We start from the raw sequence: 27,654 nt of genomic DNA on the forward strand, positions 1-27,654 counted from the left end.
CAATGGACATGAGTCTGAGCAAGCTGAGAGACAGCGAAGGACAGGAAAGCCTGGCGTGCTGCAGTCCAGGGGGTTGCAAAGAGTCGGACACAACTTAGTGACTGAACAACAAATTTGAGACATAATTATTATAATCTTTATCATTGCTGGCAGGCTACATAAAGGGTAGCCTTGAATGTTAGATAGAGGAGAGAAGACAGTGATTCTCAAAGTCCTCCCATTTGGCTGCCGAGTACAGTGGTCACTAGCAGGCCTGGGCCAGACGGCCTCAGTTCCATCCCAGAACTGCCACTTAGCAGTCGAGTGGCCCAGTGGAAGCTAAATGGGCCTCTATGTCTCAATTCCTTCTCTTTACATCGGGGAAAACAGTCGCACCTATGTCACAGGTTTTTTGTGAGAATTTAGAGCTAATTTACCAGTAAAGTTTAGATAGATAGTAAATGCCATATAATTATTTGCTATTCCTTTTCTATGTACTCTGAATTCAATTAACACTTATTTTCAGCAAGTTTTAAATTCTGAGATAAAAAATCTTGCCATTTAGAACCTTTCCTGAAAGCTTGTCTTCCATACTCATCTGTTGTATGCTTGTGATTTGAGAAAAAATAAATATGTTAGGGAAGTAAATCATTTGCCAAAATAAAGCCAACAGCCATTCTCCCTTGTTTTTCCCTTCTAAATATAGACTTTATAAAATGGGAATTTGAAAAAGGTGGCAGCTTATTTCTTTCTTAAGCCTCTGTCAGGCAAAAAGAGAGTAAGACTAAGGATAGTAGTAATGGAACCAAGGGACTCCAGGTAGACTTTCACGGAGAAGGATCCTGTGCCCTGCACTTGCCAGGGCCTCTGGAATCTTCTAGGGCCAGTTCTGGGACAGGAAAGCTGGCTGTTGCCTGCCCCGTGACCACGGCCCCTGGGAGGCCTGGCTGGGGGAGCTTCTTGTCCCACTCCCCCACAGCTGTGATCCACTCGTCCTGAGAGACCCCTGGGGTTCACCCTCCAAGGCTCAAGCCCTACTTGTCCTACAAGGAGACATGGTGGTGCAAGCAAGGTTGCTCTGGAGTTGAGAAGCGTGCTTCTTCTAGAGGAGAAACTCTTAAGGTGGAAAAAATCATCTGGACAGTGCTGTCAGTCACCATGAGCAGCAGGACGGGATTTCTCTGTGACTCCATCTACATCATCTGTATATTTCTATTTAATCCTGCTGCCGAGCTCTCTTGCTGCCATTTGGACGCCTTCTTTGATTTGCTCTGGGAGCATAAATTAGCTCTTAGGCGAGAGTACCGATCCCTAGAGTTGAGTTTTTCACAGGGGGCACCTTTGGAGGTTGCCTGGGCCACTCTTGGCAGACCCACTGCACAGCACTCTGGCACATCATTCATTCCATGGTCCTTGTGAACGGCACTCCTGGAGTTGTGCAATCAGGCGCAACTCTCAGCCTCTGGGAGAACAGCTGTCAGCTGGGAGGATTTGTTCCTTTTTTTAATCTAAAAAGCAGAAGTGTAGTTTCAAGTCTTTCATCTGTCATCTCTACTTCCACGCTCCCTAAAGGCGTTTGGAAGACCACTCCCTGGTGCTGAACCTCCCATAGCCCACTCCCTGCAACTAAAGAGACTCACGTGGTAGACTCATAAAAGAGGGAAATGGGGGAGTGAGGGGAACTCAAAGAAGAAAGAGAAAGGGTTTTTTTAAAAAAATAGGCTAGGAGTGACAAAAAGGAAGAAGGAGGGGGAGGTAGGAGCAGGGGGTGCCTGAAAGCACAGAGCCAGGAGAACCCGCGGGCTTGTCCTCTGTTCTGGACCTCACTGCGTCTTGAGAACTCTGCAGAAAGGCAGTACAAATACAACACTGCTGCAATCCAGACAGAGCCCCAGCTATCCTACAACTCACCTCTGTGAAATAACGACCATGCAACAAATGTAATGTTTGACTGTCCTGCCTGTTTCTCCTGCCTGGCTCTAATGAATCAGGATGCAGCTCAAAGCATGGGACTGGGAAGCCAAAGGGACATCCAGCGAGGTGGGGTGACTGGTCCTGGAATAATCAAGATTAAATCTGGGTGTCGGGAGAACTTCAGTGGCCCTCTGGGCTTAGTTCTCTGTGTAGGAGGTCCTGGCACACAATGCCCAAGAGTTAGCCATCCAGCCACCATGTAATGTGGCCAGCATGGGGAGCTCACTACCCCACAAGGCAACCTGATCCTTTCCCGTGAGGTTCAGATGATTAGAAATTTGTTCCTTATACTGTGTGGCCCTGCAACGTCCAATCCTGGGCCTTAGCTCTGCCCTCTGAAGCCACCCAGAGCAGGTAGAAATGATCACTTCCTAAGAGAATCTCCCCAATATTTGTATATGATAAGCGTATTGTCTTATAACTTCTTTTTTTTCAGAACACACATACTCTGTTTTTCTGGTTTTGAACTGTTACACATAATTGGCAAGGATTCAAAGAACAGCTTTAAACTACCGGTCCAAAGATGGCGGTCTGCCGGTCCTTACCGATTGAGGAAAGCGTTTCCAAAGCGACCAAGCTTTCGAAAGGGCTTCTTGGGGTCCACGACTAAAGCGTTCCCTGGGGTGTTGCCCTCGGTTTCCCCATACATCACAGCGATGAAGGAGTCGGTGGTGGGCTCTGGCCCGATCCTCATGCCTGGGAAGTCTTGCTCCAGTAAGTATCTGAGAGAGGCGGAAAAAAAAAAAAAGACAAGCTTAGCATGGTGTCACAAAGCAGGGGCTAAAAAGCTTGCTGGGGCCACTAACTTGGAACAGAATCATTAAAAAACCCAGAATATAACCCCCGAGGAAAAAGGGAATGATTGGCATTGTACTCTTTTGCAAATAACGAATTTTCAAAGTTTAAAATCTGCAGACCTACTTTCTCTCCAGTGTAAGGAGCCTAGTGAAGAGGAGGACATGTTGCAGACTTGCTGGGCTTCTCAAAGCGGACCTTAGCTCAGCACAGCATTCCCGGTCACGGTTCCATTGGCACAATAGCTACTACTCCAGAGAAGAGGACCCAGTCAGCTCCTAGGCATCCTGGAAGACCCCGCTCAGGTCCACCTCCTTTAGGGAAGTGTCCCTGTCCCTCGAGCATGTTGGGGTCACCTACTCTGTGGGCCCTGGGCACCCTGTGCCTGCAGACATCACTATGGATGCTGCACTTCTCTGTTCGTGGGTCTTGAAGGCAGGCCCATGTCTATGGCCAGATGTATTAATATTAATACATTCCCAGCACCCAGCACCATGCCTGCCCACAGAGGGCACCCAATGCGGCAAATGAAATAAGGAACCACCTCCTTCCTGGTCCCTGGCAATCAATGTGGCCCCACATCCTCTCTTGAGCATTTTACAGCTCCCTTGGGATCCTGGAGGTGATAACCATGGAAGACAATCTCTAAAGAATTCGGTAGCAACCCAGAGGCTGATAAGAGGAGGGCTCGGATTAGGTATTACCAGGGCCAGCCCTAGCTCTCTGTGCAAACTGGAAAAAGATGCCCCTTCCTTTAGGCAAACCCAGCCCTGCACCACAACTCACAGCTTGGTGAGCAGAACTCTAAGCTGGATTTTACCCTTCTATGTCCTGTTGCCCAGTATAACCAGTTGCCCAGTTTAACCAGTATACAGTGGCACTGGCAGACGCCATTGAGGGGTCTCGTTCAGGGGCTGAGGAGACAAATTGGTGTGCTACAGCAGCAGCCTCCAACCTTTTTGGCACCAGGAAGCAACTTCGTGGAAGACAATTTTTCTATGGAAGGTGGTGGGGAGGGGGGATGGTTTTGGGATGATTCAAGTGCATTACATTTATTGTACACTTTATTTCTATTATTAGTACATTAGCTCCACCTCAGATCATGAGGCATTAGATATTGGAGGCTGGGGATCCCTGTGCTAGACTGACATGGCTGGGGTGGGGCAAGGGAGCCAGAGGTAGAGTGATGGGGAAAGTGCGCCTTCTGTGGGAAATGGCTGTGTCCCAGCATGCTTCCTGGCCACCCCCACCAGCACATCATTCAGCAGCAGCCACACAGAGCCCCTCCCTCCCTCCCCACCAAGATTCCCTTTCCGTGATGGAGGAACACACTTAGGTGTGTTTATCATATATGGAATGGCGGGAGGTGGAGGGGGTGGGGGGACCACTCCCTCCTTTCTTTGCAACCAAGGAGAACATAAAGGAGGGAGGTTTTGGAATACTTTTTACTCATTATCAAGCAACAAATAGAAGCACAACACCTTCAGAGGACACTTGGCAGGGACAGTGAATGGGGACCAGTGGTGGGGACAGTGGAAGAGAATCCCTGCTTGAGGTGACAGAGCTGTGTCCCTAATTTGCCTCACCCTGGGAGGAGGCTTAAGGACAGAAACCTGTACAACATTTTCCAGCTCCCCATTCCTACAGCTCACAGTCTCAGTTCAGTTCAGTCACTCAGTCGTGTCTGACTCTTTGCAACCCCATGAATCATAGCACGCCAGGCCTCCCTGTCCATCACCAACTCCTGGAGTTCACTCAAACTCACGTCCATCGAGTCGGTGATACCATCCAGCCATCTCATCCTCTGTCGTCCCCTTCTCCTCCTGCCCTCAATCCCTCCCAGCACCAGACTCTTTTCCAATGAGTCAACTCTTGGTCCTAAATCATCTCGTTTCTAAAATGTCTTGACAGATCAAATTGAGGTCCAGAACCTATGATTTTATCCCCTGGGGATAGAGGGAAAGAAGGGAACTACCAAACATCCAACACCATCCTGCCATTTTTCTAAGAATAAGAAATTAAGTCACCCTTTAGACTCATGTTTTCTTTGTAAACAAAACTGAAATTGTTTAGCACTCTCATCAGGCGGTACTTGAAATATTTCACTGATCAATTTTTTTTAAACATCATTCAAAGTTTCAACATTTCCGTGAACTTGTGGAGCACCAGAATAGACACATCCTTTAAATACATCCCATAAATTTAGAATAAATGCAAAAAAAAATCAGATAATAGCATCCAGCATTTATGAAGTAGTCAACCCTTGAATAACATGGTTTGAGCTGCACAGGTCCACTTACACATGGCTCTTTTTCAGTAGTTAATACTACAGTACTATAGTACATGAACAAAGCGAGAATGAGGAAATGAGGTTCAAACCCAGCAGCCTTGAAAGGAAAAATCTGAGCAGACCCTGAGGTGTGATGCACCGAAACAGGTTACCCATCCAGCCACATGCACAAGGCTGGAAAACTGTGACACTTTTTTTTTTGGACACCTCAGAGGCATTCCCAAGCTACAAGTTTCAGGGGCTTTATGTTGTTTTCTGCCATAGCAAGAATTCAAAGGAACAAGAGGCCACAGGAAGACTACAGAAAAGACTCTACCGCAGCCCCCTGCATGGGCATCCTGTGCGCTGGGCTGGGTTTTGTCCCCAGTTCCACCTCGCTCTCCTTTTCCTGTGTTCTCAAAGAGGGCTGCCAGCTCTAGCGGTAACTGCTCCAAGAATCTTCAGCCAAGTCATCAACGAAAAACAAGACAGACATTTGGATTCCAAGCAGCTGACAGAAAGGGTGGTGGGCAAGACAGGCAGGAGACCTGACATCACTTTGTCCCTGTCTGCTGAGGGCCATGGTTCAGCCTCGTCCAACTGGCTCCTGGCACCCTGCTCAGCCTATGTCAAGGAGTAGCTTTCATGCAAGGATATAGGTAGACAGTGTCTTTCTTCTTCCATTGCTGAGGTTTGACAATTTCTCTTTGACTTCATAGAAAAAATTGTCATTTGTGACATGACGAACAAAAACATCTTCAAAACAATAAAAAGTCCTTCAACATCCCCAAGCACCATCTTCTCAAAAATGGGCTTAAGAATAATTAAAAAATAAGCAGATAAACTAGAAAAGGCACATTATTCAATCACAGATATCCAAAATTCAAGCCACTAACTCCATCTCCCCAGAGTATTCACCCATGCATTCTGTCTGGGTTTTGTCTGAAACACTTGGGCTTGGAATAGTGGAAAAGGCATTCATTATTTTAGTAATAACACCTAATGTTTGAGAACTTGTTATGTACTAAAGTCTTTACATGAATATGCAGATGACACCACCCTTATGGTAGAAAGTGAAGAGGAACTAAAAAGCCTCTTGATGAAGGTGAAAGTGGAGAGTGAAAAAGTTGGCTTAAAGCTCAACATTCAGAAAACTAAGATCATGGCATCCAGTCCCATTACTTCATGGGAAATAGATGGGGAAACAGTGGAAACAGTGTCAGACTTTATTTTTTGGGCTCCAAAATCACTGCAGATGGTGACTGCAGCCATGAAATTAAAAGACGCTTACTCCTTGGAAGGAAAGTTATGACCAACCTAGATAGCATATTCAAAAGCAGAGACATTACTTTGCCGACAAAGGTTTGTCTAGTCAAGGCTATGGTTTTTCCAGTGGTCATGTATGGATGTGAGAGTTGGACTGTGAAGAAGGCTGAGCACCGAAGAATTGATGCTTTTGAACTGTGGTGTTGGAGAAGACTCTTGAGAGTCCCTTGGACTGCAAGGAGATCCAACCAGTCCATTCTGAAGGAGATCAGCCCTGGGATTTCTTTGGAAGGAATGATGCTAAAGCTGAAACTCCAGTACTTTGGCCACCTCATGCGAAGAGTTGACTCATTGGAAAAGGCTCTGATGCTGGGAGGGATTGGGGGCAAGAGGAGAAGGGGACGACAGAGGATGAGATGGCTGGATGGCATCACTGACTCGATGGACGTGAGTTTGAGTGAACTCTGGGAGTTGGTGATGGACAGGGAGGCCTGGCGTGCTGCGGTTCATGGGGTCACAAAGAGTTGGACACGACTGAGCGACTGATCTGATCTGAACCTTATTTCATCATAAGTTCCTTATGGGGTTGGTACTATTTTTATGCGCCCCCCACCCCCCCCCCCCCACCATTTCACAGATAAGAAAACGAAGGCTCAAATAGATTAAATAGTTGATTAGAACCTAGGATTTCTTATTGGTCCTATGAGAGCACTACCTGTCCTAAATCAGACTTGAGAGGCTAGCAGTCTCCAACACGCACATTTGTAGGAATGGGTTCTGTGAATCATTACAAATACACAAATCTAAGACTTTTTAGTTGGTATTTAATCATTGAGCAAGCACTCCAAAAAGCAACAAGGCACATATATTTGGGGTGTTTTATGAACATTATTATTGATATTATTTACTTGTTATTTAGCTACACTGGGTCTGAGTTGCAGCACATAGGATCTAGTTCTCTGATCAGGGATTGAACCTGGGTCCCCTGAATTGGGAGCTCAGAGTCTTGGCCACTGGACCACCAACGAAGTCCCATGAGCATTATATTTTCATTTTCAAGCCAAATTCTAGAGAAATGGCCTGTGTCATGCTAAACAAGATTTTAAAATATTTGTGCATACATTGGCATCTGTGCAGAGTTTTGAGGTTCAATTCATTGCTCTATCTGGGACAATTTTCAAAAGCGCATTTAATTCCAACAATTGTTCCTTTCAGTATTACTAAGGTGTTAAACCATATATGAAGTACAGCTTTCAGTTCAGCAGAGAAACAGTTTTATTTCCTGATTTTTAAATCCAGGTCTGTGAGTTAAAATGCATAACTATTTTTAACATGTTGGAGGGTTTTACACTGTGTATTTTCTATTGATAACACCTGATCCACCATTTCACTAGGAGAGGGACTGAAAAGAAAAAGTTTGTCTTCAATTCTGATTTGTCCTGAATCTGGAAATGATGCTTTTAAAGCAATTTCCTTTGTCTATCTTCATGTTTAATACCAAGAAATGGAAATGGGAGAAGAATCAAACATTTATTATCATAAAACTCTTATTAAAATGGTAAAGAATATATAATTATTTCCTAGCAATGAGTTCTACCACCACCACTGTTTACAGATACCACCAAACAATGGATGAAATTATGTTGTACAGTTTATAAGGCAATTTACACATAGGCTTTATCACTTCACCCTCATTGTTGCTGGAGGAGGTATTTTTATCCCTAGCTTATAGAAGAAAAAAACTGTTTATGACAAGCTAAGCAGCTTGCACAGAAGATTAATATAGGATAATGATTAATTCTTAACATGTTGATATATTTCCATTCCATCATTTTCTGCAAGTATTATTTTTTCATTTTAAAATTGAGATCAAAGCATTTAAACAACTTTGCATCTATACTTTTCACCATTAGTTATTTCTCATGCCATTAAAAATTGGAAGAAAAAAAATTTTAATGGCTGCATACTATTCTGAGGTGAGTATGTATCTATTTAGTTTGCCATTTCCTTATAGTTGTGTATTGAAACAACTTCCCATTTCTTGCTATTATAAATAATGTTGATAGAAAACAAATTTACAGTTACCAAAAGGGAAAGGGTAGGGGGGAGGGTAAATTAGGAGCTTGGGATTAACGGATACATATTGCTATATATAAATACATAAACTACAGGTGCTATGGTATAGCACAGATAACTATAGTCAATGGCCTATAAAAACATATGGAAAAAGAATCTTAAAAAGAATTTGCATGTGCACATGTGTGTGCACGCGCGCGCACACACACACACACACATATACATAGGTCTTCCCAGGAAGCAGTGGTAAAGAAACCTCCTGCCAATGCAGGAGATGCAGCTTTGATCCTTTGGTTGAGAAGATCCCCTAGAGAAGGAAATGGCAACCCACTTTAGTATTCTTGCCTGGAAACTTCCATGGACAGAAAAGCCTGGAGGGCTGCAGACTATGGGGTCACAAAGAGTCAGATGCAACTGAACATGTGTACATACACACATATATATATATTGGAATCACTTTGCTGTACACTAGAAGGTAACACAACATTGTAAATTAACTATACTTCAAATAAATAAAGCTGAGATAAATATCTCTGGGCAAATATCCACTTAAAAAATTTTTGTTGTTGTTCAGTTTCTAAGTCGTGCCTAACTCTTTGCAACCTCATGGACTACAGCATGTCAGACTTCCCAGTCCTTCACTATCTCCAGGAGTCTGCTCAAATTCAGGTCCATTGTATCAATGATGCCATCCAACTATCTCATCCTCTGTCGCCCCCTTCTTCTCCTGCCCTCAATCTTTCCCAACATTAGGGACTTTTCCAAAAACAATTTTAGCCTATTTATTTATTTTTATTGAGGTATAGCTGATTTACAACATTATATAGTTGCATGTGTACAGCATAGTGATTTAGTATTTTTACATATTATACTGGGCTTCCCTGGTGGCTCAGAAGTTAAAGCATCTGCCTGCAATGCAGGAGACCTGGGTTTGATCCCTGGGTCGGGAAGATCCCCTGGAGAAGGAAATGGCAACCCACTCTAGTATTCTTGCCCGGAGAATTCCACGGATGGAGGAGCCTGGTGGGCTAACAGTCCACCGGGTCGCAAAGAGTCAGACACAACTGAGCGACTTCACTTTCACTTTCATACTTCATTAAGCTCAGTTCAGTTACTCAGTTGTGTCTGACTCTTTGCAACCCCATTGACTGCAGCACGCTAGGCTTCCCTGTCCATCACCAACTCCGAGAGCTTGCTCAAACTCATCGAGTTGGTGATGCCATCCAATCATTTCATCCTCTGTCATCCCCTTTTCCTCCTGCCTTCAATCTTTCCCAGCATCAGGGTTTTTTCCAGTGAATCAGTTCTTCGCATCAGGTGGCCAAAGTATTGGAGCTTCAGCTTCAGCATTAGCCCTTCCAGCAAGTATCCAGGGCTGATTTCCTTTAGGATGGACTGGTTGGATCTCCTTGCAGTCCAAAGGACTCTCAAGAGTCTTCTCCAACACCACAGTTCAAAAGCATCAATTCTTCAGCGCTCAACTTTTTTTTTATGGCACTTAATACTTCATGAAAGGTTATTACAAGATAACTTTAAATAATCTTCTTTGAGTTACTGAAAAACTAAGTCAGGCCAGACTTACTTCCATTTGAAAACTCTATGTCCTTCCTTAAGTGTGAAACCTAAGTTTTTGTTTCATTTTTGTCTTTCCCTTAATTAAAGCACTGACATATTATTACCAAGACTGCTTGTTCAGATGACATCATCCTTGTAACCAATCTGCCTAATAAGAGAGTGGAGCAAGAAACCGGAATGGCCTGTTGGACCAAGAATCTGGAATTTGCTGGCTAAGCCTTTCACAACTCTATTTTCCCAGCTGTGAGTGGAATTTAAACTCCTTGGGGTTGGGATGTGCTGAAGGCATGCTGATGTCTAGTCTATGCCATAATCTGGAGCTATTGCTCTCCACCTTCCATGCTGCTCTGGAAGGAGGGTGGAAGAAAGGGAAAGGAGAAAAAAGGGAAAGGAAGTCTACTGGAATCAAACATGCTTCCATGAGGAGGGCCCGCATCTGCATCTACAACCCCTATCAAGGGGACAACAGCCAGCACATGCCGAGGAAAAGGAAGGCAAGCATCCAAACCAAAAACAGTCCTCACACCAAAAAGATATTAAAACCCACACAAGTTATGCAGGGATACTCTCTCATACAAATAGCCCTCCAAGACTACAGAAGATAACTGTTTCTCCTACACTCATGGAGTAAGAGAAATATAAGCACAATGAAGAGGGAGAGAAACCACTTCCAGTTAATACATTACTGACCAGAGGATTTTTCCAAAAACTAATGCCTGTGGCCAGTGATTTGTTATGTAAGTGAACACTGAAACATCTCTGGTCAATAATGTTCGGGTAACAAAAGACATATTAGTATGTCTCTGGTCAATAAGTTTTTAAAGACCAGGAGAATTCCCCTGTAGGAACACACAATAAAACAGACTTCTTCAGTCTAATAGACACTGGGTTCAAAAAAGAAGTAATGAAAATACTGAAGGAATTTATAAAAGCTATCCTTAAATTTCTTGAGGAATTAAGAAATGACGATGCTGTAAAAAGGACCTAGAAACTATAAGGAGATGACAAGAACAATTAGATAATTAATTTTCTGAGACAAAAGCTGAGCTAAAGGCACTGAACAGCAGAATGAATAATGCAGAAGATCAAATAAGTGATCTGGAAGATAGAATAATGGAAATTACTCAATCAAAACAGCAGACAGAAAGCCAAATGAAAAAAACAAATGAAAGCACTATAAGAGACCTATGGGATAACATAAAGTGGGATATTCTGCACATAATAGGAATTTAGAAGGAGAAGAAAGAGAAAGGGGGATTGAAAATATATTTGAAGAAATCATGGCTGAAAATGTCCCAAACCTAAAGAAGGAAACAGATGTCCAGATACAGAAAGCACAGAGGTCCCAAACAAGACAAACCCAAACAGACCTACACTAAAACATATTATATTAACAATGGCAAAAATTAAAGATAGAGGATTCTAAAGGCAGCAAGAGAGAAAAAAAGGTTAATTACAAGGGAACCCCCATAAGGCTATCAGCTGATTTCTCTACAGAAACACTGCAGGCCAGAAAGTGGAAAAATATATTCAAAGTCTTGAAAGGGAAAAATCTGCAACCTAGAATACTCTACCCAGCAAGATTATAATTTAGAATAGGAGGAGAAATAAAGAATTTTCCAGACAAGCAAAAACTAAAAGAATACAGCAATACTAAACCTGTCCTAAAAGAAATATTGGAAGGTCTTCTCTAACTAGAAAAGCAGAAGGATATAGGAAAGAGGAAATCACAATTGGAAAGTAAATCACTTAAATTAGCCAGTATTCAGATCAAAAAGGAAAAAAAACACCTATTTGTAGAAGCAATGATAAACACAAGTAATAGCAAAAAGATAAACATGAAGATGTAAAAAAGGGGATCAACATCATAAAATGTGTGGGAGGAGAGAAAGAGAAAACAGATTTTCTTTTTAGAACGTGTTTGAGCCTATGACTATCAACCTAAAGCAAGCAGATAAAGGAAAGGGTTAATATACATGAAAAACAGGACAACCACAAATGAAAAATATAAAATAGATTCACAAAAACTAAAGAGAACAGAAGCATAAAAGGAAATCAAACCAGAAAAAGAAAAAAAAAGAAAGGAACAAAGAAGAAACAAAAAATCAACTGGAAAACAAGGTTTAAAAATGAGAATAAATACATATGCGTCAATAATTACCTTAAACGCCAATGAACTGAATGCTCCAATCAAAAGACATAGAATGGTAGACTGAATAAAAAAACAAGGGCCTACAAATGCTGCCTACAAGACACCCACCTTAGGACCAAGGACACACACAGATTTAAAGTGACAGGATGGAAAAAGATACTTCATGTAAACAGAAATGACAAGAAAGCAGGAGTTACAATACTAATATCAGACAAAATAGACTTTAAAGCAAAGACTATAAAGAAAGATATAGAAAGACTATATAACAGTAAAAGGATCAATACAAGAAGAGGATTTTACACTTATTAACATCAATGCACCTAATATAGGAGCACCCAAATATATAAAACAAATACTAACAGACACAAAGGGAGAAATTGATAAGAATACAATAATAGTAGACTTTAACACCCCACTCACATCAATGGACAGATCTTCTAGACAGAAAATCAATAAAGCAAAGAGATTCTAAATGATACAGTAGAAGTTAGATTAAACATACTTTTAGGACATTATATCTCCTCCCAAACACAATACACATTCTTTTCAAGTGCACATGGAACATTCTCTAGGACTGACCACATACTAAGGCACAAAACTAACCACAAATAATTTAAGAGTACAGAAATTATTTCAAGCGTCTTCTCTGACCACAACAACATGAACTAGAAACCAACCAAGGGAAAATGAGAAAAAAACAATTACATAGAGACTAAACAACATGCTACTAAGAAAACAAGGTGTCAACAAAGAAATCAAAAAGGAAATTAAAAAATACCTTGAGACAAATGACAAAACACAGCTATACAAAATCGATGGGACGATGCAAAAGCAGTTCTTAGAGGGAAGTTCATAGCAATATAGGCTTTCTTCAAAAATTTCAAATAAACAACTTAATCTAACACTTTGAAAGAACCATACAAAGAAGAACAAACAAAACCTAAAGTCAGCAGAGGGAGGAAATAATAAACAATGGGGAGGAAAAAATAAAATAGAAATTAAAAAAAGAACAGAAAAAAATCAATAAATCAAAGAGGGTAAACAAAATTGACAAGTCTCTGGCCAGACTCACCAAGAATAAGAGAGAACCCAAATAAAATAAGAAATGAAAAAGGAGAAATCTCAACCAATACCACAGAAATACAAAAAACATAAGAGAACACTATGAACAATTATATGCCAACAAATTTGATAACCTAGAAGAAATGGACAATTTTATAGAAACATACAGCCCACCAAAACCCAATCAAGAAGAAACAGATAATTTAAATAGACCAAATAGACTCTAAAATAAACTTGCTACAAAAGTCCAAGACCAGACAGCTTCACAAGTGAGTTCTACCAAATAAAGAAGAACTTACAGTGATTCTTCTCAAGCTCTTCCCAAAGACTGAAGACTAGAGAACACTCACAAAGACATTCTATGAAGCCAGAACACCCTGGTATTAAAACCAGACAAAGATATCACCAAAAAAGAAAATTACAGGCCAAGGTCTTTGATGAACATAGATGAAAAAATTCTCAACAAAATACTACCAAACTGAATCCAACAACACATAAAAGGTCATACACCATGACCAAGTAGGATTCATCCCAAGTTCACAAGAATGGTTCAACATACACAGATCAATCAATGTAATACATCACATTAATAAAAGTAAACAACCACATGATCATCTCAATATATGCAGAAAAAGCATTTGACAAATTGTTTTTTGCAAATTCAACATCAATTTATGATAAAAACTCTCACCAAAGTGGGTAAAGAGGGACTACACCTCAACATAATAAAAGCCGTTTATGATAAACTTACAACCAATATGATACTCAATGGTAACAAGCTAAGAATCTTTCCAATAAAATCTGGAACAAGACAAGTATGCCCACTTTCATGTCTATTCAACATAGTATTGGCAGTCCTAGCCATAGCAATCAGACAAGAAAAAGAAATAAAATGTATCCAAATTGGAAGAGAAGAGGTAAAACTGTCACTATATGCAGATAACATGATATTATATATAGAAGGTCCTAAGGACTCCGCACAAAAACTACTGCTCTAATAAATGAATTCAGCAAAGTAGCAGGATAAAAGATTAGCATTCAGAAATTGACTGCATTTCTTTATACTAACAATGAAATATCAGAAAGGAAGTATGCATATATATACATATACACATACACACATATACACACCTAGGAATAAACCTGACTAAACAGGAGAAAGAATTATATGTTGAGAACTATAAAGCATTAATACAAGAAATTAAAGAGGATTCAAAGAAATGGAAAGATAGTATCACACTCTTACAAGAATTAGCATTGTTAAAATGGCCATACTACCCAAAGCAATCTACAGATTTAATACAATCCATATCAAATTACTCATGAGATTTTTCATAGAACTAGAACAAATAATCCCCAAATGTATTTGTTGTTCTTGTTGTTTAGTTGCAAAGTTGTGTCTGACTCTTTTGTGACCCCATGGACTACAGCCCACCAGGCTCCCCTGCCCACGGGATTTCCCAGGCAAGAATACTAGAGTGGGTTGCCATTTCTTTCTCCAGGAGATCTTTCTGACCCAAGGACTGAACTTGTGTCTCCTGCTTGGCAGGCAGATTCTCTACCACTGAGTCACCTGGGAAGCCCCCCATGGCACCATAAAAGACCCAGAATTGCCAAAGCAATCCTGAGGGAACTCTCCCATATTTTAGACAATACTACAAAGCTACAGTAATCAAAACACTGTGGTTTGGTACAAAAACAGCCATATGGATCAATGGGACAGAACAGAGAGCACAAAAATAAACCCACACACCTATAGGCAATTAATCTTTGACAAAAGAGGTAAGAATATAAAATGGGAAAAAGTCTCTTCAGGAAGTGGTGCTGGGAAAGTTGGACAGATGCATGTAAATCAATGAAGCTGATTTACAACATGCACAAAAATAAACTAAAAATGGCTTAAAGATCTAAACATAAGACATGATATCATAAAACTCCTAGAAGTGAGTATAGGCAAAACAGTTTCTGACATAATTCAGACCAATGTTTTCTTAGGCAATAGAAATAAAAACAAAAACAAGTGGGACCTAATCAAACTTATGAGATTTTCAGAGCAAAGGAAACCATAAAAAACAAAAACAAACAAATGAACAAAAAATATGGAAAGACAACCTATGGAATGGGAAAAAATATTTGCAAATACTGTGACTGACAAGGGCTTAATCTCCAAAATATACTAACAGCTCATACAACTCAACAATAACAAAATACCCAACCCAATTAAAAAATAGACATTTCTCCTAAGAAAACAAACAAATGGCCACTGGGCACATGAAAATATGCTCAACATCGCTAACTCTTAGAGAAAAGGAAATTAAAACCACAATGAGGTACCACCTCACACCAGTCAAATGTCCATCATTAAAAATAAATGCAGTCTACAAATAAATGCTGGAGGGAATATAAATACTATTAGTCAGATAGCTGTGAAAAGAAGAGAAGCAAAAGGCAAAGGAGAAAAGGAAAGATATACCTATTTGAATGCAGAGTTACAAAGAATAGCAAGGAGAGATAAGAAAGCCTTCCTCACTGATCAATGCAAAGAAATAGAGGAAAACAATAGAATAAGAAAGACTAGAGATCTCTTCAAGAAAATTAGAGATACCAAGGGAATATTTCCTGCAAAGATGGGCACAACAAAGGACAGAAATGGTATGGACACAACAGAAGCAGAAGATATTAAGAAGAGGTGGCAAGAATACACAGAAGAACTATACAAAAAAGATCTTTATGACCCAGATAACCATGATGGTGTGATCCCTCACCTAGAGCCAGACATCCTGGAAAGTGAAGTCAAGTGGGCCTTAGAAAGCATCACTATGAACAAAGCTAGTGGAGGTGATGAAATTCCGGTTGAGCTATTTCAAATCCTGAAAGATGATGCTGTGAAAGTGCTGCACTCAGTATGTCAGCAAATTTGGAAAACTCAGCAGTGGCTACAGGACTGGAAAAGGTCAGTTTGCATTCCAATCCCAAAGAAAGGCAATGCCAAAGAATGCTCAAACTACTGCACAATTGCACTCATCTCACAAGCTAGTAAAGTAATGCTCAAAATAAGCCAGGCTTCAGCAATACGTGAACCGTGAATTTCCAGATGTTCAAACTGGTTTTAGAAAAGGCAGTGGAACCAGAGATCAAATTTCCAACATCTGTTGGATCATCAAAAAAGCAAGACAGTTCCAGAAACACATCTATTTCTGCTTTATTGACTATGCCAAAGCCTTTGACTGTGTGGATCACAATAAACTGTGGAAAATTCTGAAAGAGATGGGAATACCAGACCGTCTGACCTGCCTCTTGAGAAATTTGCATGCAGGTCAGGAAGCAACAGTTAGAACTTGACATGGAACAACAGACTGGTTCCAAATAGGAAAAGGAGTACGTCAAGGCTGTATATTGTCACCCTACTTATTTAACTTACGTGCAGAGTACATCATGAGAAACACGGGGCTGGAAGAAGCACAAGCTGGAACCAAGATAGCACAGAGCCTCTTGACGAAAGTGAAAGAGGAGAGTGAAAAAGTTGGCTTAAAGCTCAACATTCAGAAAACTAAGATCATGGCATCTGGTCCCATCACTTCATGGCAAATAGATGGGGAAACAGCAGCTGACTTTATTTTTCTGGGCTCCAAAATCACTGCAGATGGTGATTGCACCCATGAAATTAAAAGATGCTTACTCCTTGGAAGGAAGGTTATAACCAACCCAGACAGCATATTAAAAAGCAGAGACATTACTTTGCCAACAAAGGTCCATCTAGTCAAGGCTATGGTTTTTCCAGGAGTCATGTATGGATGTGAGAGTTGGACTATGAAAAAAGCTGAGGGTTGAAGAATTGATGCTTTTGAGAAGACTCTTGAGAGTCCTTTGGACTGCAAGGAGATCCAACCAGTCCATCCTAAAGGAGATCAGTCCTGAGTGTTCATTGGAAGGACTGATGTTGAAGATGAAAATCCAATACTTTGGCCACCTGATGTGAACAGCTGACTCATTTGAAAAGACCCTGAGGCTGGGAAAGATTGAGGGCAGGAGGAGAAGGGGACAACAGAGGATAAGATGGTTGGATGGCATCACCGACTCAATGCACATGAGTTTGGGTAAACTCTGGGAGTTGGTGATGGACAGGGAGGCCTGGCGTGCTACGGTTCATGGGGTCACAGAGTCGGACACGACTGAGCGACTGAACTGAAACTGAAGTTCATATAGCCACTTTGGAAAACAGTATGAAGGTTTTTCAGAAAACTAAAAATAGAATTATCATATGATCCAGCAGTTCCACTCCTGGGCATATACCTGGACAAAATTATAATTCAAAAAGATACACACACCCCTCTGCTCATAGCAGCACTATTCATAATAGCCAAGATACGTTAACAACCTAAATGTCCATCGATAGATGAATGGAGGACAGGATGTGGTATGTATATAGAATGGAATACTACTCAGCCATAAAAAATGAAATCATGCCATCTGCAGCAACATGGATGCAACTAGAGATGATCATACTAAGTCAAAGAAAGAAAACTACCATATGATATCATATGTGGAATCTAAAATGCAGCACAAATGAATCTATGTACAAAACAGAAACAGACTCACAGACATAGAGAAGAGACTTGTGGTTGCCAAGGGGGAAGGGGTTGGAGAAGGAATGGAGTGGGAGGTTGGGGTTAGCAGATGTAAGCAGCTGCTGCTGCTAAGTCACTTCAGTCGTGTCCGACTCTGTGCAACCCCAGAGACGGCAGCCCACCAGGCTCGCCCGTCCCTGGGATTCTCCAGGCAAGAACACTGGAGTGGGCTGCCATTTCCTTCCCCAATGCATGAAAGTAAAAAGTGAAAGTGAAGTCACTCAGTCGTGTCCAACTCTTAGCGACCCCATGGACTGCAGCCTACCAGGCTCCTCCATCCATGGGATTTTCCAGGCAAGAATACTGGAGTGGGGAGCCACTGCCTTCTCCGAGATGTAAGCTATTACATATGAAATGGATAAACAACAAGGTCCTACTATATAGCACAGAGAACTATATTCAGTATCCTATGATAAACCATAACGGAAAGGAATATAAAAAGAATGTGTGTGTTATAACTGAATCACTTTGCTCTACAGCAGAAATTAACACAACACTGTAAACAAATTCTACTTCAATTAAAAAAATGGGAAAAAATTAAAAACAATGTTCCAAGCTGTACAATAGAATATGATGCAGACATAAGCTATTTTTGAAGATGACTTAATAACACAAGAAACAGTTCATTATATCATCTTAAGTGAAAAAGGCTGTTTATTGAATTGTATTTACTGCATAATCCCTAGTTTTGTAATCATGACTTCTATGTCTTCACCTATGTCATCTGTTAAAAATGTGAACAGACAGAGTTTGGAGCACAGGCCATGGAAAGTCCGCCAGTGAGCCTCTCTCCTCAGGCTTGATGGTTCCAGTGTCATAGATTTCACCAACTGAACATTCCTCTAGCAATAGTTCCCAAACATTTCTTGGGAGAGGCTGCCTAAAAATCACCATGAGAGGTAGTTTATAATAACAAAAACAGATTTTTCAGTCTGACCCACAGAGGTTCCACTTCACAAGGTCTGGGATGAGCCCCTGGAATCTGTTTCAGAAGGTCTCCTGGTGACTCTGACCCCCGGACAGATTCAGGAACCACAGCTTTCTATTTCAGAATTCTCCAAGGTTTTGAAAGGTGTTTTGAATGTCTTTTAGAAGTAAGCATCTAGATGTCACTTCCAATCCTCAGGGACTGCTGCCCTTTGTTAGGTAGATGATGTAATTAGTGGACAAGAAGCCAACAGACAGCATCGCCCCAAGCAGGGACTGCTGCCACCAATGCACACTCAACCTGTCCTGCACCACCCCCATCCCTCAGAACACTTGCTCCAAGTCCTGCCTCTTCCTGGGCTTCTGAACCACCAGCTGCTCCCCCTCCACACACCCCTTCTATCAACTTCTAACTCTGCAGGATCATGATCATCAACCGAACCTCCGGAATGCCTGTGACCAGGGCATGGTTCCTCGCCCTCAGTGCCCAGTTGCTGAGAATTTTCTATATTTGGTGCTTCACCGCCCACTCATTCTTCAACCCACTGTCACCTGGCTTCCATCAGCACCACTTACTGACTCTTGCCAAGGTCACCCTGGCTTCTGATGGCTAATCCACTGGTTCTGTTTCTCCGAGGCAGCTGACGCTGCTGACCACCCCCTCTCTTTCCCTGGCTTTTGTGGGGACCGTCTGCTGTTTCACCTGTCTAGCATCCATTTCCTCTTTTTGATAGCTGTACTCTGAGGAGCCACCTCTTCCCACCATCAGGCCATGAGGCTTAGGGGCTGACCACCCCACTCCAGACAGGGATACTCATTTCCCTCAGCTTGAGGGACTGGCTCAAGGATGGGCAGATGGTCAAAGTCGAGCCAATGAAACTCAAACTTGAGACTTGTAGCTCAAACTATGGGGAGAGGGGTTCTCTTCTTTCCCACTGGGGTTGCTGAGCTGGCAGAACTTGAGTCTGGAATTGGAGAGGGTCTGCCCCCGCCCATGAGCAAGTGCCTGAGAAGGAAGCCAATGTGAGGAGACAGCAGAGCTGAGAGACCAAGTCCTGATGGCACCACATGGGGTCCCAGGCTGGGTCTGAAGCCAGCACACTCTGGTCCAATCAGTTTCATGAGGAAAAAGTGTATCTTTTTACTTAAGGCTTTTTAAGTTGAGTTGCTGTCACTTGCAACCAAAAGAGTCCTAAGATGGCTCGGAACCACCATCCTTCCCTGGCATCACCTCCACCTCCGTGGTGATATTTTCCCCAGCGCCTCCACAAGGTCCTCTTCCTCTCATTCCAGACCCACATGTCCGACCCCTCTTGGACTCTACACCTGGGTGTCCGCTTATGCACAGGCTTAAACCTAAACTCATAAGTATGCCCCCATTCTTCCTCGCCTCAGTGGACAGCTCACCCACCCACCTGGTTAACCAAACTTGGGCCTCACCACGGATACTTTCTCACTTTCACTTCCCTATCCCCTTGGGGCTGTGAATTTTTGCTCATTCCGCTGGGTTCAGCTTCCAAGTTGTATCCCCAGATGCCTTTTCCAATCTCCAAACCTGCATGAAGGGTCCCTCCTATACTCCCACCCCACCCTGTGCTTTGTCACAGCTCTTGTCACCCAGAGCCCTGAGGGCTTGATTCTTTTCCATAGTCTGGGATAGCTGGGCCCATCCCTGACATCAATACTATTTGAGGAAAGGAATACTAGGCTGTGTAGGTATGAGCTTACATTGTATACTGTAAATACAGTCTATACAGTGAAAATTAAATATTTCAGTATTTCAGAAAGATCTGCAAAAGGCATGGTATTTGGCACACAGACTATGATTTTTGGGGTCTAGCACTTGAATAAGGGTAAGAACCACCCAACTGGGCCCCCAGTGTTTCCCTAAAGGATTTTTTCTTTTTTAATGGGTGAACCAGCCTGCCTTCTACTGAGTACCTTTATTTCTCTTTAATAGCTGAATCTAGAGCTTATCCAGAGAAAGCAATGGCACCCCACTCCAGTACTCTTGCCTGGAAAATCCCATGGATGGAGGAGCCTGGTAGGCTGCAGTCCATGGGGTCCCTGAGGGTCAGGCACAACTGAGCGACTTCACCTTCACTTTTCACTTTCATGCACTGGAGAAGGAAATGGCAATCCACTCCAGTCTTCTTGCCTGGAGAATCCCAGGGACTGGGGAGCCTGGTGGGCTGCCATCTATGGGGTCGCACAGAGTTGGACACGACTGAAGTGACTTAGCAGCAGAGCTTATCAGAGGAATAGAGTAGAGCTTTGTCCTTAAAATCTATTTCTTCCCTTTTTTGAAAACCGAACATTTGCCTGCTTCCAACTTTCTGATACTTTTCATATTCTTCATTATTTCTTACAAATCACAGAACACAGTTTTCTTTGAGCACAACTGCAAGCTCTTCCTAGGAGAAGGCAATGGCAGCCCACTCCAGTACTCTTGCCTGGAAAATCCCATGGGTGGAGGAGCCTGGTAGGCTGCAGTCCATGGGGTCGCTAAGAGTCAGACACAACTGAGCGACTTCACTTTCACTTTTTACTTTCATGCATTGGAGAAGGAAATGGCAACATACTCCATTGTTCTTGCTTGGTGAATCCCAGGGACAGGGCAGCCTAGTGGGCTGCCGTCTATGGGGTCTCACAGAGTCGGACACGACTGAAGTGACTTAGCAGTAGCAGCAGCAAGCTCTTCCTACAAGGACCTCCCATCCATCTATCCACCTGGGTATTTCCTGGGTCTTGCCTGTGGCAGGCCCTAGAGAGCTCCTCATTGTCTGGTTTGAGTCCCTCTCAAACACGCCTGGGCTCCCTTCTACCATCTCTGGAGCACTTTCTTTGAGAGAAAAGGAGGAAGCAAAATAATAGCTGAGTAGTTCTGCTTTTTGTTAACATTCCAAGAAGAGTTCCAGGCTTCACCCTATCACTTCCTGATTCTTTTTCTTGTTCTGATCATACCTAAAAAGGCTTTTTTTTAATTGAGGCATTTTTTTTTTAATTGTCTGAGGGGACATATTGTCTCAGCCCCCTCACTTCAGCTTCTTAATGCTTCGTATTATCCACCAACCTTGTTTTCATCCTTGTCCATGGAACCCCTGCCTGCGTTTTCCCTATTAATGCTATATTTAATATTTAAAGTTTTAAAACATAACTGCTTTATCAAGCATTTTATAGGAGAACATCACACTGTGATTTTATTAACCTGAGCATTATGAAGAATGAATGTTTATATACTGACAAGGATATACAAAGAAAAAAACAAATAGGGATTGCACGGTGGCTATCTGTACACTGCTTTTTCTCAGGTCTACTCCTTAGTTCCTTTTGTCCTTGATTTTCTTTTAGCTTATTTCCACTTTTTTTGTGTTTTCTTTCTGGCATCCATTTTCATTTTAAATTATTGCACAGATGCAGAAATTACTTGATGGGCACTAACTGTAGAATTTATGGAAATTAAATCATAGGATGCTTAATACTGAAAGACTGAATTGGTTCATAATATTATTGAGATATAATTTATATACCATAAAATTTGCCCTTTTAAAGGGCACAATTCTGTGGTTTTTAGTATTCTCGCAAAGTTGTACAACTAACTACCTCTATCTAACTTCAGAACATTTTTATCACTCAAAAGGGAAACCCTATGCCCATCAGAAGTCACTTTCCATTCTTGCAATGTGGGTATCCAACTGTCCCACCATCATTTGTTGAAAGGTATATTTCCCCCACTGAATTGTCTTAAAACCCTTGTAGAAACAAATTTGTCAAACACGTATTGGGTTATTTCTGAATTTTCAATTCTATTCAGTTGACCTATGTGTCTCTCCATATGCTAGTGTCATACCTTCCTGTTTACTGTAGCTTTGTGGTGAGTTTTCAAATCAGAAGTATGAGAAATTGAATATTGTGGTTTTTTCCCCCAAGATTGTTTTGGCTATTCTGGACCCCTCACAATTCCATGTGAATTTTTAGGATCAGCTTGTCAATTTCTACAAAGAAGGCAGTTGGGATTTTGCTAGGGATTGCAAGTGACTCTAAAGATCACTTGGAGTATTACTGCCATTCTGAAAATATTGTCGGGACTCCCCTAGTGGTCCCGTGGTTAAGAATCTGCCTGCCAATGCAGGGGACACAGGTTTGATTTCTGGCGCTGGAAGATTCCACATGCTGTGGGGCCACTAAGCCCATATACACCACAAATACTGAAGCTCGTGAGCTCTAGAGCCCATGCTTCCAGACGAGAGGCCACTGCAGGGAGAAGCCCACAAACCACAACTAGAGAAAGCCCTTGCACAATATCAAAGACCCAGCACAGCCAATAAATAAATAAGTAAAAAATAAAAACATTGTCATTCAACCCATGAACATGGAATGTCTTTCCTTTTTTTTAAGGTTTTCTTTAGTTTCTTTCAACAAAGTTTTACAGTTTTGCATTACTTCTGTTAAATTTATTCCTAAAGTATTTTAAGTACTATTATAAATGGAATTGTTTTCTTAATTTCATTTTCAGATTGTTCATTGCTAGTGGAAAGAAATATAACTGATCCTGTATATTAATCTTGTATCCTGACAACTTACTGAACTTGTTTGAAGAGTTCTTGAAGGGTTTTTCTAATCCTTAGGATTTTTCTATATACAAGATCATGTTCTCTGTGAATAGAGATGTTTTTACTTCTTTCCAATCTACATGCCTTCCATCCCTTTTTCTTGCCTTATTCTCAACCCTTTAAAAACCTATACTTCCTTCTTTTTTCCTCATTAGAATAAATTTTTTTGAGAGAACAGGACAAGAGTGTAGGAAGAAGAGAGAAGGTGGAGCTCTTAAAAATCAGAAGTTGCAATTGTGTGGCTTGAACTGATTTTTGGTGAACCTCACATCCTCTCAGGGGAAATGTCTTCCCTCACAGCATCTGGGCCCAGGGATTTTCTGGGGGAATCTCTGAAATCTATTTTCCTCAGGTTTTGGACACAGGTCTGGCTGAGGCCAATATTCAGCTTTCATTGGCTGTTAAAGAGTCTACCACGACTTGGCCACTTTTCCCATGCCCATCTCTTCTCCTCTGGCCAATTCTTTCTTGCTGCCCAGAGGCAGAGCAGCACCAGTTCCTCCCATTGCATCCTCAATCTTCTGAGAAATAAAACTGTCAATGAGACAATAGACTGTTCTGCTTCTACCCCAAAAGGACTTTGACAAACATCTCCTGAAGTTCTGGGCCAGCTTTGTGACCCATGTGAGGAGAGTCCATTGAAACTCTATCTATCCTCTTCCTTGCATCTGGGCCCCTCATGGTCATCTTCCATAGTGAGCATAGCTTCTTGACACTCAGACTCTCCATCCACTCTATTTAGGAGGGTTTTTGTTTTTTTTTTGGCCACTCCGCATGGCATGCAGGATCTTAGTTCCCTCACCAGAGATGGAACCCGCAATCCCTGCAGTGGAAGAGCACAGTCTTAACCACTGGACCACTACGGAAGTCCCTAGGAGACCTTTTAATTAGAACACAGGACACACTTAAAACGCCACACTCTTGGTGAAAGTCCTGGCTCACCATGTTTCAACGGGGCTCTCAATTCTTCCCGGTTATACGACCAAAGGAAGGAAGAGTAACGTTTCGTCAAAGGTGGAATGAATATCAAAGGCTTGGCTGAGTGACTTCCCAAGGAGAGAAGTTTCCCTCTATATTAGTGCAGGCTCTGTGTAACCAGTGACCTCTGGGGATGTGCAAGAAGCCAGGTGGATAAGAATCTCTGACTATGCAGACAGGTGCATCCTATAGCCAATTATGAGCTTCCAGTGCTTACGGGCTAGAAACAAAACACCCAGGCACTGACCAGCCTCAGAGAAAAGACAGCCACAGATGCAGGCAGGTTCCAGGATGGTCAGCACCTGGGTCAACACTTTTGGCCCCCAGTACCAGGTAGGACTCTAGAGGGCAGCTGCCCTTTTGTTTGGGTATTTCCTTCCAAAAGCTGAATCTTTTCCTCCTAGCCCCACTCTGAAATCAAACTCAGGTCTCCAGTGCCTCACCAACCTTCTGGTATACCCCGAGTTTCTTCCGCCCTCACAGGTCCACTTTTGTGTCTGATGCCTAACAACCAAGTCACTTAGGCCAGGGAAGGTCTCAAGAGCAAGTGACTTCCTGATAGGGTGACTCCTTTCTCACTGTAGTGTTGCACATGGGGGCTCCAGGGCCTCCTGAGAAGTGGTTCATTTGGATGGAGTCATTGTTTAGTTGCTAAGTTGTGTCTGACTCTGCGACCCTATGGACTATAACTTACCAGGCTCCTCTGTCCATGGGATTTCCCAGGTAAGAATACTGGAGTGACCCAGGGATCGAACCCGTGTCTTCGGCTTGGCAGGTGATTTCTTTACCACTGAGCCACCGGGAAGTCCTTGGATAGAGTCACCAAATTCCCAATCCTTCTTCAAACTATGCTTAGCTATGCCACAAAGTTCCCCCAAATGATGAGACAGAAAAACAGTAAGCTGAAAAAAAGATGGATACATGTTTCCGTGGGTTTGTTCTCCTGCCTTAGATTTGCTTATTATCCAGGCTGTGGGAGCAGAGAGAGGACCAAATAATATCCAGGTTGACACAGTATTAACAGGGGCTCCCTAATCACACAATCTAATGGCAAGGACAGATGGGAGGAACTACTCAGGGTGCTCTGAATAGGCCATCACCAATGCTGAGACTATTTTAATTATAACAATGCTTACCTTCTTATCCTTTATCTGTATATTTCAAAAGGTCTACCTCCTACTCTTGTGCTACATAATGCTTCATAGGCCTATATACTTAAATTGGTTAGTATTACTGAGCCCTGAAGTGTATTTTACAACATCTTTCAAGGTATCAGTTTATGTAATATTTCTAGGTTCATTTTGAGTGTCTTAGGTGACATATTTAATACTATTTTCAGCTTACAAATAAACACCAAATAAAGCAATTTAAAAGTATTTTCTTTCATCTTCCTTTACATTCAACTTACTTTCGAGAACTATATTTCAATATAGTCTATTTGCTTTGCTGAATTAATTCATTGTGTAGCTGCAGCTTTGGATGGAACCTATTTTCTGTAGTAACAACTATATTTTTAGGAACTGTAGGTCACTGGAACCCAGAAAAAGAGGCCGCTACTTAATAGAAATGGCATGTATCCAAATATAGATGCAGTTTTCTGAACACCTGTTGATCATCAATGATGAAGAAACTTACAATTTCCAAAACCTTGGCCCAAAACCTAAAATGATCACTTTGTTTCAATGGACACACAGTTTAACCCAGGAAAACAAGTCTCCTAACCAAAGAGAGTCTTAATATGCCAGTTGCTTTAAAAGTAAAATAGCCTCTTAATAAAGCAATCTGTTACAAAATGCAAATTATTTCCCATTAAAAATCACTTCCGAGGGACCTATATGATTTGAATGTCAAGGCATCCACAGTAATTGTTTGCTTTTGGAGACATGGCAAGCATGACAAATATTTTCAGTTGTCAAGGGTGACGGAGAAGGGAATGACCCACCTAAGAAATGGAAACTAACCAGTAGTAATATGACACTCCCCCTGAGCTCCACTGGGCGCTGGCTGGTTCGGCGGCTACACACAGCTAACTTCCTATGGCAGGATAAAGAGAGGCTGTGCACGAGCTGAATGAAGGCGGCCTCTCTACTCGGTCCCCCTGAACACAGTGTTGGGGGCGGGATGCAGGGCCGCAATGGAAGGGGGCGTGGGCAATACCCTCTACTGTTGCCATTCTTTCATTCAGTAAGTAGTTATACGCCGGGCACTGTGCTGGGACTTAACTTCCCAACTTGACTCAATGATCCATTCTGATACCCCACACCTTTGTCCCCATTTCCAGCCCTTGGTCTCACTCGCTCGTCAAGAAGGTGCTTATTATAGCCTTGCTTTTCCTCCCATCCCGGGGCTCCCAGGCTAGGGTAACAAGATAAATAAAGCCAGTCAGAGGAGTGCCTTTCCAAACGCAAGGAAGCAGGGCTCGTAGTACGCAGAGACGGGGGAGGTTCTGAGGACCCTCTCGGCCGCGTAGGGAGAGCCTGCCCTCACTTCGGCGGCCGGTCCCGGGGTAGGGCTTCAGACACCCGGGCACCGCGCTCACACGGGGAACCTGAGGCCGCGCCGATGCTGGAGAAAGCGGCAGAGAGGGGATTCCTCGAAGGAGAAGGGGGCGCTGCAGGAAGCTGGCGGGAGGCTGGTGACAACAGGCGCGCACGTGGGGAGGACGACGGCCTCCACCTAGGTGACGGGGACAGGTGTGCAGGCAGGAGGGCGGAGGGGGCGGGGAGGGTTACCTGATGAAGGTGGTCTTGCCGGTGCTGTACTGGCCCACCAGCAGGATCATGGGCTTGTTCTCAAAGTCGGCGTCCTCCAGCGCCGGCGAGTGGAACTCGTGGAAACGATACGCCTCCTCCAGCGGCAGCACCTTGCGCTGGTAGAGTGAGCGCAGGCCACCCGTCACGGTCTGCACCGGGTCCGCGCCCGTACCTCCGCGCCCGCCCGCCTGCCGCCCTAACCAGCTGAACATCCTGCCGCCTGCCCGCTCGTCTGTGCCCCGCGCTCGCCCTCTCAGTGCCGGTCCCGAGCTCCGACCCCACTCCGGGCTCGACCCTCCCCAGCTGGAACTGAGCAGCCCCAACAGCCCTCGCCGCCGCCCGAGCTGGCCCCGCCTCGCGCCATCTCAGCCAGTCTCCGGTCGCTACGTCACGGGAGCGTGTTCATTATTCAGAAGGGTCTCTCAAGTCCTTTCTCATTGGACCGCTGCCGGCGCGAGTGGAGGCGCCAGCCAATGGAGACGAGTGTCTTAATGAATTGTTGATGACGGAGTCTTTCTGGAGGACTGGGCGAGGGAGAGGGTGTTTCTCTAACTTGCCAGCGCAGCCCGGCGAACCGAGGGGCAGGGTGTGGTTGGTTGCCCGCGCC

At 42.9% G+C, this 27,654-nt stretch overlaps 1 protein-coding gene across 1 annotated transcript in view; it reads right to left on the reverse strand.

Moving 5' to 3' along the window:
* The window catches only part of EHD4 (EH domain containing 4), an 87,307-nt gene extending 59,899 nt beyond the window's left edge, over window positions 1-27,408 (reverse strand). The window contains exons 1-2 of the mRNA XM_027553619.1: window positions 27,027-27,408; window positions 2,499-2,675 (exon numbers count right to left, since the gene is read on the reverse strand). Coding sequence (XP_027409420.1) covers window positions 2,499-2,675; window positions 27,027-27,259 — 410 coding nt within the window. The 5' untranslated portion in view covers window positions 27,260-27,408. The remainder of the gene's footprint in view (window positions 1-2,498; window positions 2,676-27,026) is intronic.
* Window positions 27,409-27,654: the final 246 nt, after the last annotated feature.

This window comes from Bos indicus x Bos taurus, chromosome 10 (assembly GCF_003369695.1).
Source record: "Bos indicus x Bos taurus breed Angus x Brahman F1 hybrid chromosome 10, Bos_hybrid_MaternalHap_v2.0, whole genome shotgun sequence".
NCBI classification, from domain to species: Eukaryota; Metazoa; Chordata; class Mammalia; order Artiodactyla; family Bovidae; genus Bos; species Bos indicus x Bos taurus.